The following is a 14106-nucleotide window of genomic DNA, read 5'->3' as shown; positions in this document are numbered from 1 at the left end:
CCCGAAGTTTCCTCCCGAGCAGGCAATTTCAGTTATTTCTAACGGAGATGCATTTTTGTAAATTGTCTCAGAATATCATTCTTTACATCATACTAAAAGTTAACAACCCCTTAAATGCCAGAGTGTGCCACGGGGAAGAACTACACGGGCGTTTCGACATCCGCTACCCTCCGTTCCGACGCGAGGAAATGCAGGAATGCGTCGAATCTAAGGTAAGTAATAGGAATGTCGGACGTAGTCAAATCGTGTATACGACGCGACAAATGTCAGATGAAGACGCATCCGGCAGTCATGTCGGATGCACGCTGCGACAACGTCTGACATTGCTATTACCTTAGATTCGGAGATTAGGCAGGGGTCTGGCATGAAATCAATCTCAAAGGGTAGAACTACATGGGCATTTTGACATCCTTTACCTTCCGTTCCGATGCGAGGAAGAGCAGGAATGTGCCAAATATAAGGTAAGTAATAGGAATGTCGGACGTAGTCATAGCGTGCATCCGACACAACACAACTGTCGGATGAAGATGCAACATGCTGCGTTCGCATCCGGCAGTCGTGTCGGATGCACACTGCGACAACGTCTGACATTCCTATTACCTTAGATTCGGCGCATCCGATGTGATGCCTATCATTCCTCTCGTTGCGTCCGAGTGGAGGGGATGTTAAAACACCCATGTAGTTCTACCCTTTGAGGTTGATTTCATTCAGACCCCTGCCTCCTGGCATTTACTTGAATGGGAAACACCACAAAATCATTCAGTTTCAGGATCTTTTTTCACTTGCTGAAAAATTCAGATGAAGAAACCCCCATGTGCCTTGTATGATGATCTAACCAATAATAAGTGGAGCCCACTGCACAGTCATTTAAGGGCCCTGGGATCTCAACATTTGGATTGATGTAATGGCAGAGCTAACAGTGGAGGAGGGGGGTTTTGACATCAGGCTAATCAGTATGGGATGGGGGGTTGGGTTTACCTGTGTGTTTTTGTTTTTCAAAAAATAGCAGCCAAAATACATTATAACTAAATTTGATCTAACTCAAAGTACTTAAGCATAAGCATTGTTTCTTCTAGGCTCTGAATTCTGTCTGATATTCCACTGCTGTACATTAGGTACGTTTAGGGTTTCCACCTTTTCTGGAAAAAAATACCGGCCTTCCTATATATGTTATATTTCTTCAGAAGGGTATTATAAATGAATTAGTAACGTGCAAAGGGATTTCTAATAATACTATATGTTTTGAATTAAAAAAATCGAGCTGCAAGAGGTGATTTTTTTTCATGAGTTGTCCTTTTATATCTAATGCAACCCAACTGCTGTTCTTCACAAGGTTTCCGGGAAGCTGTTAGTCATGAATGGCCACACGTTTTCTCTTTAACAGCACTCTGCTTAATCTTTAATCTCTGGTTAATGGTTTATGTGTTCTGTGTGTGGCATAGCCTTAAGCAATGGCAGGCTGAGATCTCAAGTTTGCTGCAGGCAGTCTTCAAGGCTAAACAAGGGAAACCGTTCAAGGATTGTGGTCTTTGGAGAATTCTTCCTTATATTCCTGAATCATCTCGTGCTTGACTGTTATACAATTCATACACTCATATTTTAACTGTTTGATTTCTTTGCTGAGACATGCTGCATAGTGTTTTTATAATGGACAAGAACAAAATTATTTGATGTTAAGTGTTCAGATACAAATCCTGGCTTAGTTCGGGATTCGGCCAAATCCGAATAGGAATTGGAGCTAAATCCCAAACTGAAGCCGAGATTTGGTGCATCCCTAGCAAATTATGTGTCAGACTCGAGAACTGGATTGTAAATGTATTGGCCAACCATAAAGGTGCTTATGCACCAGCAGATATCGGTTTATGAATGGCCCAAATATGATGCCTTACCATGAAATATAACTGTTCAAGCAACAAAATTAATCACCCCCTGTGTCTGTTCCTAATCATCAATTACTCACCGGCGATTGCTTTTTTGTACAACCTCATATGAGGTTTAATTAGACCTGGCTCATTATATGAAATGAATTATGCTTCATTTCTGGTTGTTCATTCAGAAATGCCAGATGTGGGATCTGTTATCTGGAAAGCTGTTATACAGAAAGCTTCAAATTACGGAATGGCTGTCTCCCATAAACTCCACATTTTGAAAAGTTATTTTCTTTTTTGCTGTAATAATAAAACCATACTTTGTACTTTATCCAAACCAAACTAACTAATCATTATTGGAAGCAGCATCAGCCTATTAGGTTTATTTAATATTTACATGATTTTCTAGTAGACTTAAAGAGATACTGACACCAGAAATTAAACTCTTTTTTTTTTACATCTATCATAATATTGCCTTTGAAAGCTACTTATAACTTTGCCATAACCCGTCTGATGCCCCATGTTTCTTTATGAGGGGGCTGCATTAGAAACTTTAACTGACAGGCTGAGATGGGACTGTCAGGTTGGCAAAACAGTCAGGTTTAGAAACTTCAACTAACAATAACTTGCAAAAACAAACCTCTCCGCAAAAAAAACGATCAACATGACCTATAGGTAACTTTTAATGTACATTCATATTTTAAAAAGTAGTTTTTTAGTGTCAGTATCAGTATATGAGTTAGGAAGATTTAAATTATGAAAAGATAAATTATCTGGAAAACCACAGATCCCGAGCATTCTGGATAAAAGGTCCCATACTTGTACGATGTTATAACTTTGCTCCATTAGAAAACAACCTAAGGAAACCATTAAACAATAACCTTTTTTCAAAAAAAGTTTATAGGTACTTTATATTTACTTTTAGTTCAGTAGTGAAACACTGCAGAGGTTACAACTTTGTTTTAATGCAGTGATCCCCAACCAGTAGTTCATGAGCAGCATGTTACTCTCCAACTCCTTGGATGTTGCTCCCAGTGGCCTTAAAGCAGGAGCTTATTTTTTGAATTCCAGGCTTGGAGGCAAGTTTTGGTTGTATAAAAACCAGGCGCACTGCCAAACAGAGCCTCAATGTAGGTTGACAATCCACATAGGGGCTACCAAATGGCCAATCACAGCCCTTATTTGGCACCCCAAGAACATTTTTCATGCTAGTGTTGCTCCCCAACTCCTTTTTCTTCTCAATGTTGCTCACAGGCTCAAAAGGTTGAAAATCCCTGTTTTAATGCATCAGGAGACCAGATGGCAATGATTTAATAATAAGTCACTGAAGAATATTTATTAAGCAACCTTTGAACTCATTTGGAGTAAGAATCATTGGCAGTAATGTAGGTATGGTAACATTGCATTCAGAGTTAGGGTGACCCGGATGGATGATCTTTAATATCCCTCCTTGGCATCCTGGCCGGGCCACAATTTGTCTTTCGGTTCAGGAGCTCAGTGAGTCGTAGAGGAACAACTGTAATTAAACAGGGATATAAACTAAAAACCAAAAATGTTTGCCTGGTAATAGGGTTTTACAGTTGTTTTAAATAAATATATATACATATTTATTATTTTCCATATACAGTATGCACAGACATGAATTTGTATCCCTCAATTTAGGAAAAAACTGCCCATATAATAGATTGCACTGAGTGAGTCTGTGTTGGATATCTCATGTAAAAAATGTGCTAAAATTACATAATTCTCTTCATTGACTAGGCCATGTGCAGAAAGAGAGGATAAGTGCCATTTTGCTATCCCTTGGCCATTACAGACTGTATCAGATTGTTGGCCATATGGGCTGGTCAGTTGAATAACTGCAAACAGTTACAGCCTGTGTATGGGGCTTTACATTTTACAATTTAGGGTCAGAGCACACACTTAGATTCGGGGAGATTAATCGCACAGCAAAAATCTCCTCTTTTTCGGGGCCACTAATCTCCCCGAACTGCCTCCCGCCGGCTAGAATGTAAATCGCCGACGGGATGGCACTCGGATCGCTTCATTTTCCGAAGTTGTCTGAAGTTTCCTCGTGAGGCAACTTTGGGCGACTTTGGAAAACAAAGTGCTCCGAGTGCCATCCCGCTGGCGATTTATATTCTAGCCAGCGGGAGGCAGTTCGGGGAGATTAGTCGCCCTGAAGAAGATATTTGTCGCCGGGCGACTAATCTAAGCGTGTGCTTTGACCCTTAAGGCCTCAATCTTCTCTAAGAATATCTTGTCTGTAATAATGATTATTAATTGTCTCCTATCGGTTAAACCTGTAGGTTGACTTTCAAGGGTAAGGGCACACGTGGAGATTCTGGGAGATTTAGTCGCCCGGCGACTAATCACCTCTTTTTTGGGGCGACTAATCTCCCCAAACTGCTTTCCTGTGTCTTCGATTTGCGAACTCACGAAAAGTTTCCTGGTTAAGCTGCAACTTACATGTCCAGGTCTTTAAGTGAGTTGCACTTGCTATGATGGTGTTGGTTTCGTGCAAATGCAAGTTTATCAGGATAATCGCTTTATTCCATAATTTCTTTACACCCTGTCTGGTGATTGCAGCCCTTGAATGTAAAGAGAAAAAAATCTTTTATTACGAAACAACTGTTCAACAGAGTTAGCAGATGTCTGTGTAAAGCCTCACTTACAGTGAAAAGAATTCACTAGTAAGCAAAAACTGCAGGCATTAATTCTATTTGCAAACACACATTTCTGCCACGGAGGAGGTGGGTGGCATGGAGTAGAAAGAGATTTCCTTGACATACACTTTCCAGGCATCTGAGCCCCACTGATAAGCCCACCCCATCTAACAAAGGAAACCTGACGACTGCCTTTCATTTGGACAATAGAATAAAAGTGAAAAGCCTGCAGGGCAGAGATCTGCAGGTGAAAGGGGCTTTTCCTGAAAGGGGAAAGATTTGGAATGAGTACAATCACAGCAGTGAATCTCTCTAACTGCTTTATATTGCTAGGAGGAATACTACATGAAAAAGATATTGGTGCTTATTTATAAAATGTGCGCTGCGGAGAATGGTTCTCACAGTGAACAGATTTTCCCTGCTCATGCTTATATTGTGCAAACAGAATTGAGAAATTTTATTCGCTCTGTGAATGTCCATAGGAGCTTTTTAAACTTGGCACTATCACAAATTGTGAATGTTTATGAACACACCGAGTAATGCCGGTTTGCTTGGTGCAGGAGTAAGTAAGTAAGTAAAGCAGGAGGTTAGGGTAAGTAATCGAAGCAAAGTAACTTAAATTTGGGCCATCTACATGCTGAATGTTAGTCTTCTGATAATCAGTCACATCTCACGGTGTTTATATACCTGTATGACTCCAATAGGAGTGCTCTTGCTAACAAGTGCAAATGAAGTGTCTGGCTAATTGTTCATCTACACTTTTTTTTTAAAAAGATTTTATTTTCAAGCTTGATACATCCACGAGGTCAAATTTACACCAGTCTAACGTATCTCTGCATATTCATCACTGCAACAATGCCTACTTAGACTGAAACAGAAAGAGATGGTACAAGCATTGTAAACCTTTTTAACAGAGGATAGGAGGTTTAAAGAGGGAAGGGTAACAGAAGGAAAGAAGGGGGGGGGTAGACCGAAGGCAATGCATCATAAGTGACGCAGTATCTATATCTTGTAGCACATTAACCATTGTCCTGTACAGAGGCTGTGTCAAGTTCATCTAACCATGGGCCCCAGACCTTTCCAGACCGGTCCGGGCAACCTCTACTCAGATATGTTAATTTGTATAGGGGAAGAGCTGCATTCACTAGGGATTTCCAACATTTTAAGGAGGGAGCTCTGGGTAGCTTCCAGACTAGGGTAATCGCCTTCCTTGCGTAAAATTACAGCAACCTCAATAGAATACGTTGGTATTTGTCAAATGTAATGTTTTCAACCAGACCTAAAAGGCATGCTTCCGGTGTCCGCACACTCGGTATATTAAGAATTTGTGTGATGTAATTAACTAACTTGTCCCAAAATTTGAACAGTTGCGGGCATGTCCAAAAGGTGTGGAGATAAGTGCCCGGATCTATCCCACATTTAAAGCATGTATAATCTGCTTTAAGGCCCATAGAGTGCAGCCTTGTCGGAGTAAGGTAGGTTCTATGTATCATACGGTATTGTATTAGGATGTCATTGCTACCTATTACCGAAGGCAGATATGAATGTGTAATATCGTCCCAGTCATCCAGATCTAAGTGTGGTATGTCTTGCAACCATTTGGTATGGCATTGTGCATAGGGGTTGCCTCTTTGTTGATTAAGAGTGTTATAGATGCGAGATATTAGCTTCCCCTGATTTGGTGACCTTAGAGTTTCCTCAAGCAAGGAGAGGGACAACTTGGGGGTAGTCGGAAATTGGCTAAGTGCTGCATGTCTTATTTGAAAATATCTGTACCACATGTTTCTTGGAAGATTAAACTCAGTTGCCAGGTCCTCATATGATTTAAACCCCTGGCTGCCATAAAGCTGGCCAATGTATTTGATATTATATCTTGCCCAAAGTACTGGGTCTGGTATTGTCAGAAAGTGTCTTAGTTTAGGATTGCACCATATAGGAGTGTAGGGGGAGATATCAATTTGTTCATCTACACTTTTGGTTTTCTAAGGCAGTGTGTGTGCAAGACCAGGTGTGGAGTATACATTTTGTACCACTTAGATTAGATGTTAGGGGGCTTCCCGAGGATGACAGATTGCATGGTTTGCTTTCAGAAACAAATTGAAAGCGGTCAGTAGATGATAGATCCTGTTTACCACTATTATTTTTAACTGTCCTGGAGCACTTTGAAACACTGGTCACTTTCCACCTACAGGTATTAAGAGGATAGCTACATCTTGGAGGGAAGATTCTGGGAGTTGATTTAGACCAGGAGTGCCCATACTTTACTAATGCAAGGTCTTCTTTTAGTGATGTTGTCCCATTGTGATCTACATCCATAAAAGCATTGTTAGCATTCTGTTCCATGGAAAATATTACATAAATACAAATGTATATTGCTATATTTAACAAACAACTATTTCTTACATCACCTTAGTGTAATAAATATCTAAATGAAAAGCACGAAACAGGAGGGTGAATTAGACAATCTGTTTGTTGACAGTGTTTTGAGATCTACTGATCACCAGCTAGAGGTCTATTGGTAGATCCCGAATTTACCTTTTGGGCTCTCCTGGTATAGAGTCATATTCAGTAAGCTCACTGCATGCAACCTTTGCTTTACTGACTCCCAACTCAGTCTTTCATTTCCTACACAGTTTGCGTAGTGATATATTGTATCAATGTAAGATTCAATATGATGCAGAAATGTGACCTTAGACTTGTCATTTAATCTAATGTAATGAAACCACTGTTCATCCACAAGCCATGTTGTCTTGGGCCCCATGTTTGCCATCCTTTGGAGGATTGCTAGCTAGCTCCAGACTCCAAGTTAATATTGAAGTGTGGGTGTTATAAGAACAATGTTTAATTGAATCTTATTTTAACCATGGACCAGCTAATCGACCACAACAACATCTTGACAGGGTTGCCAAAAATCTGAGAAGGTGACCTCTTTCACAAACAGGTTCTGATACTGTTTAGTAGTTACTAAGGGCCCTGCTACATTCCTCAGCTCAGTAGAAAGTCTGTTTCTCTTGTTGTTGTGACCACCTTTTTAGTGAATGCTCATAATTCTTCATTTGTTTTGGTTTCTGGATTGATATTCATGTTTATAGGTAATTTATTAAGGTATTGAAGTATTTTTATTTAATTAAAAATATTTTTTTTTAAAATATGTATTTTTTTAGGTTTTTACAAGGAACCAGCAGGGGAGAATGAACATACTGCAGGTAAGTTTATAATACTAGAATATATAATTTTATTATTAATCTCCAAAAATGTACACATTCTGTAAAAAAAAACAAAACCCTTAGTAGGAGCAGTGAAAAGGTCCAGGTATCATATCCTGATGATAAAAATGATATGTCTGGCTATTTAACAAGTTAATGTTAATATAATTAAAAGGGTTGTTCACATTTAAGTTAATTTGTAGTATATTATAAAACCAATGCTCTGTAAAGCTACACATGTATTGCTATTGCTACTTTTTATTACTCATCTTTCTATTCAGGCCTTATTCAAATCATTGCATAGTTGCTAGGGTAATTTGGATCCTAGCAACGAGATTGCTGAAATTGCAAACTGGAGAGCTGCTGAATAAAAAAGCTAAATAACTCAAAACCCACAGAAAATAAAAAATTAAAACCAATTGCAAATTGCCTTAGAATATCACTCTGTACATCCTAATAAAAGTTAACTCAAAGGTAAATACCAAATGTTAGGCACCCCAAGTGAATGTATTTACTTACCTGAAACCCCGGGCCGGTGCTCCTATCAGAAGAAAACTGCACCGGCCCGGGGTTATTCCAGCAAGCACCACGGAACGCTTTTCATCCGGTTTCTTCTTTCTTCAAATTTCCCGGGGCAGACGCATGCGCAGTAGAATGAAAAAACTGACTTTTTAGTTAAAGTTTGGCTAAAGTTTTTGTGTTGCTGTACTAAAATATTAATAAGGTGTACAATAATTCAGTTTGTGCAGTGCATATTAACACTGTTTTAGATGCTGGACAGTGGGCCAACTTGTTCTCTGCCTTTGATACTTGGGGACAGATTTATCAAGGGTCGAATTCTTAATTAGAATTTTTTGAGTTTTTTTTGGGTCGATCCTATTCACCCGAGTTTAGGAAATTGTTTTTTTTTTTTTTTAATAAATTTCGAATTGTCGAATTTCGAGTTTATGGGAGTTTTTAAAAACTCACATGAATTTGATTTGACTTGTGATAAATGTGCCTCTTGGTGTTGAAATCCAGTATGTGTTTAGTTTGAAATCCCCATTGCCCCCAGCAGAGCTGAACAGTGCACATGAAGATTAACAGGAGGGTGCTTGGACCACCACCCTGATGCTACAGCAGATGTTGATAGAAAGCCTAATTGGAGATTCTCTCTAAACCCAAGTGTTCCACAAATCTAATTTACTTTGGCTGGTTATTTGGAAGGCAGTGGTGAAAATGCTTCTTATTGATTTATTTACACTTCTGCTTATTCTTGATCTCTGTATGCTGAGCAGCTGTTCTGGAGTAGAAAGGTAAAGAAAGTGTTGTCTTCAAACATAGCTGGTTTACTATGCAGGTTTTATTTACGTATAGAAGATGGTACTGATTTAATTTAAATATGAATATATAGATCTATAACTATGGATGTGTTTTGGTTTCACAATTCTTATATACCTAAATGAGTATAACGCACTGGTACTTCTTATTTTTTACACAAAATGTCTCCTTTAAGCTGGCCAACTAGCTAATTGCACCCAGACCTGATGGTTTAAAATAGTGGGTGATCACAACTCTTGCTATAATTTATACAGAAGAAGTATCCAGCTCTCTGTTATGACGCTCGTTAGCCTCATCATCAATGAGGTGATCCCTGTAATGTCCATTTAAAGAGCAACTATTTGGGAGTTTTCACCTTGGAAAGCACGTTGCAGGTAAAACTTCCCTATGAAATGTATAATAAAATAGGAGAATAGTTATTGAATCAGATAAAAGCAAGTGTAGAGGCTTAACCAGACCAAGGATGACTTTGATGTAGTTGACCAATGCAATATATGGACAATAATCCCTGTTTTGTTTTAGGGTAAGGCCACACAAGGAGATTTTTTTACCTGGCGACTAATCGCCTCGTCTTTTGAGCGACTATCTCCCCAAACTGCCTCAGTGTTTTTCCCCATAGGCTACAAAGAAAAGTCGCCTGCGCTAATGCACACGCGGCGATGCGTTTTCTATAGTCGTGCCGACGAGGCAACTTTGGGTGACTATTGAAAACGCATCCCCGCGTGTGCATTAGCGCAGGCGACTTTTCATTCTAGCCTATGGGGAAAAACGCTGAGGCAGTTCGGGGAGTTAGTCGCTCAAAAGAGGAGGCGATTAGTCGCCAGACAACAAAATCTCCCCGAATCTCCTCGTGTGGACTAGCCCTAAAGCGGTAGGAACCTTTAGTAACAAGATGTCTTAATATCTTAAATCTATTGCTATGAGTGAGTTCAGAAGATTTCTTGGTAAGACCTACCTGATAAGCTTTAAATAAAGAACTAGCTAATACATAAGGGCTGAGATTTAGGAACATGTGATAGGAAGGGCTTGAGAACTTTCCTGATTGAGGGTTAGCTGTCATTGATACTAAGACACTTGTTTTAGCTTGATAAATGTTAATGTTGCTTGATAAACCATCTCCTTAGCTTTGTGTTAGAAGCAGTGCGCCAGCCTTAACCTTCTCCGCTATGCAGGCCTATCCAGTCGTAGCCTTGTGAGAAAGAAATCGTTAAGGACATTTCTCCACGGACAGTCTCAGGAATCCATGATGCAGGTTCAGGCTAAGTTCATTTCTAGAGGGAGATGTTGCCCCCTCCAAAACACCCAGCAAGCCGGTCAAGAGGGACAAGGGCGGTCAGGGGTCAGTAGAAGTTCGAGAAAGCATAACCTCCTCTTCGAATGCTTGACCAGCTTCTGTAAGCAGTGGTGTTTACTGCGCCATCATAAAACTCTCAAGAACAAGGAGCCTTGGTACCGGCGAGCCAGAAACCCACCACATAAGAATGAGCTGCATTGTTGCTTGAAACAGGAGAAATAATTGATTTACGCTCCTCAGTGCAATTAAGCTATAAAATGTATCCCAGAGAAAGAATCCCTGGAGTTTCACAACAGAGTTTCACCCTTGATATCTGGTCCGCAAAAGATTGGTACCCTAATAAAGGTCATCTTCTTATAAGGGCTGAATTATTAATCCTATTCAGAACTGGTAAACACTATATAACTCTGGGAACAATCGTTCGCTATTCACTTATCACTCGTAGAGAAAGGTCAGTGGTGGGAGTTTGGTTTCTTTGGTGAGAACAGTCGTTTTGAAAAGTTTGTGATGAGGTTTTCCATTCTTTGCAAAATATTATAATACTTCAAATTTCTGAACTTTTGTGTGTCAGCCATTTACTTCTCTGAGACCTCATGTTTTAACAAGGGCTCAGACATATTTTGGAATATCTCACTTTCTTATTTGCTGTCAGGTCCCAGGAATGGGACCGGTTATCCAGAATGCTCGGGACCTGGGGTTTTCCGGATGATGGATCTTTTCATAATTTGAATCTTCCTACCTTAAGTACTAGAAAATAATTTAAACATTAAATAAAACCAATAGGCTGGTTTTATATATGATGAAAAAGGGGAAAAAAGAAAGGTTAGTTTGCGGAAAAGAGGAGAACCCAACTTTTTTAAAGAAAATTTGTTTTTTAATAAACAGAATTATACTATGGAATTTTTATGTTCCCTTTCTGGAGCTAAAGGTACATTGTGAGGAGGATCCACAGCGGGGAAATAATTTATGCGCTGTCCCCAGATTGGCTCTTGCAAGTAAGGCATTCCTGCTAAATTGGTGAAGGCTGCTGGAGTGAAACGGTGTTGTCAGACTTAAAGGGGAAAAAGAACAGTTCACTTTAATAATTGCACAAAAAGGAACTATATCTACACACAGGGTGTTATATAACCCAATTGGAATATACTACACCATATTGTGTTTCTGATTTCTCCGTTGCCCCAGGTGCTGGTCCACGTTTGTGATTGTGGTTTTATATATATATATATATACACGAGATCCAAAGTATATATATATATATATACGAGTTCTGGCAAAGTACCAGAACATAGCTTATTAGCTACTATGGACGTCAGTAGTCTCTATACCGTGATACCCCATGAACAAGGCATAATAGCCTGCAGAGAAGCATTAGAAACACGGTCCGACAAGTCTGTTCCGACTGAATTTCTGATTGACCTCTTGGAGTTGGCCTTGACCAAGAATTACTTCAGATTCGAGAACTCATTCTACCTTCAGATATCGGGCACAGCAATGGGCAGTGCCCTGGCACCGTCTTATGCAAACCTCTTTATGCTACGTTACGAACAGAATTACATAATGAGGGGAGCGGCAGACAAACTGATTGCATATCTACGATATATCGATGATCTGCTGTTGATTTGGGATGGAGATGCTGCGTCCTTGACTGGATTCTTTAACATGCTCAATTCTATGGACACTCCAATTAGATTCACTTTGAAGTATGACACAAAGAGCATAGAATTCCTTGATCTGCTGATCTTTAAGACAGAAGATGGGCTGGGGACAAGCCTGTATAGGAAACCGACTGACAGGAACACTATCCTGCACGCAGCAAGTGACCATCCACCTTCCACTATCCGGGCAATCCCATACTCACAATTTCTACGGACAATTCGCAACAACAGTGACCCTGAGAAAGCACAACAACAACTAACGGAAACTTTCGAGAGATTCTTGGAAAGAGGATATAAGAAAGAACTCCTGACTCAGCAACTTCAGAGAGCCATACAATTCACACAAACCGATCTGATTACCAGAAAAACCAAAGACAAGCCTATCACAGAACGGATGATCTTTACCTCTAAATACTCGCATGTTTCTAAACATTTGAGGACCAGTATACAAAAGAATTGGCCTATCGTTGCCATGGACAATGGCCTGTCCCTCTTTGAAGCCCCACCACCCATCTTCGGCCATGGCAGAAACCATAACCTTAAGGATCTGCTGGTTAAAACAGACTTTAGTGATAAGTCTAAGACGTCCTCTAATTGGCTAAGCCAACAACAGAAGCTGGGCTGCTATCGATGCCCAGATTGCACTACTTGCAGGTCCCTACTGATAGGAAAAGACTTCCCTCATCCACACACAGGCAAGCGCTTCAAGATCCAACATAGACTCTCGTGTACCACACCATTTGTAGTTTACATTGTGACCTGCCCTTGTGGGCTGTATTATGTAGGCAAAGCTTCCACCCCTCTACGAGATAGGATCGCTAACCACAGATCAGCAATCAGTAAGGCCATCAAAGAAAACTCAGCTAAACAACCGGTTGCAAGGCACTTTCTACAAATGGGACATGGCCTGCCCACTTTCCGCTGCATGGCGATAGACCACCAACCACCACTGACTAGAGGTGGCAACAGAGATCTGGCCCTCCTCAGAAGAGAAGCAGGATGGATCCAGCGACTGGACACGGTGACCCCTCGCGGACTTAATGAAACACTCCCTTTGGGGTGCTTCCTATAAATCTTGACCCATTGGACTATGTACTATAGATCCCACTCCCTTTCCTGCAACATTGAACATAGATGCCCTTATTTGGTCTTGTAACCAATACTTATAAGTGATACTTCCCTCCTCTGATACAGAGTCTACACAGGCGGAAGTAAGACCCTGGGCCCTATTGATCTTGATTTTGGCCCCTTTAACATGATATGACACTATTACTGCATTTATGTTCCTTTTTCCTGCTCTTCCTCGCTCCTGTAACTTGCTTTTAACCTATATTTATCACCTTTTTTTCTTTCCTTTGTTCTCCCTGCCTCCGTACATGTCAGTAACCATTAGACCTACACCTAAATGAGAACGATATTGATCCATGTCACAGTGCTATGTGGGGTATGATGAAAGTACCCGTGTCAAATTCAATAAAGGCTGGTGTGGTCTCGTAAGACAGTGAGCGGATAAACGTGATTTAAAGGCAGAAAGCAGTCTTAAGTAATCCGCAGCCACAGCACCAACAAGGGTGCTAAAGCACGCAGATACTGCCTGTACTATTGGGCGTTCCCAGCGTTTCCTTCTAAGCCTCGCTAGGCTGAACACAAACTGACACGGCTCCTCCTGTCATACCAGCGCAGCTCATTAAGATTTGTTGTTAGCCGGTTGCCCCGGTAACCCCTGTGTATGTCTAGACTCGCGTACAGCAATCCCAGAGCGCTTAGGCGCACACCCACCTCTACACTGCGTGCTGATTGGACAGTTCATATCCAGGTGCGCCGTGATTGGCTCATGACTATGGTCTATAGGAATGGTTTTGCACTGACACGGAGACATCCCTTTGACTTGCAACTTTCTTTCTTTTCTAACTACGCTCACTTTGCTTCACATGGCTACACTTGCCAGAACTATGAATACTGCTCACTTCCTATACTGATCCTAGTGTGTCCACACACTTTCCCACACCACTTGATGGTTGCTTAGCAACCAATTTTGGCGCCAATAAACGGCCAGGGGGTTTAAATTCTGGGTTGGGAGTGGGTCTGGCTGTTTGT

General features: G+C 40.6%; 1 protein-coding gene across 12 annotated transcripts in view; it reads left to right on the top strand.

Annotated features, from left to right (window-relative positions):
* The window catches only part of nr6a1.L (nuclear receptor subfamily 6 group A member 1 L homeolog), a 169325-nt gene that overhangs the window by 29679 nt on the left and 125540 nt on the right, over positions 1–14106 (top strand). For 9 of the 12 annotated variants that reach the window (XM_018229561.2, XM_041572499.1, XM_018229562.2 and 6 more), the window contains one exon: positions 7699–7740. The exons of 1 other annotated variant lie outside the window; for it this stretch is intronic. In XM_018229561.2, the coding sequence (XP_018085050.1) occupies positions 7699–7740 (42 nt within the window). Of the gene's footprint in view, positions 1–7698; positions 7741–10232; positions 14097–14106 lie in introns of those variants that run through there. 2 more of the 12 variants (XM_041572496.1, XM_041572497.1) reach the window with 1 other exon arrangement.

The sequence above is a fragment of the Xenopus laevis genome, chromosome 8L (genome assembly GCF_017654675.1).
Source record: "Xenopus laevis strain J_2021 chromosome 8L, Xenopus_laevis_v10.1, whole genome shotgun sequence".
In the NCBI taxonomy this organism is placed as follows: Eukaryota; Metazoa; Chordata; class Amphibia; order Anura; family Pipidae; genus Xenopus; species Xenopus laevis.
Note: the sequence above shows the minus strand (reverse complement) of the source record. Positions and strands in the feature narration are given on the sequence as shown.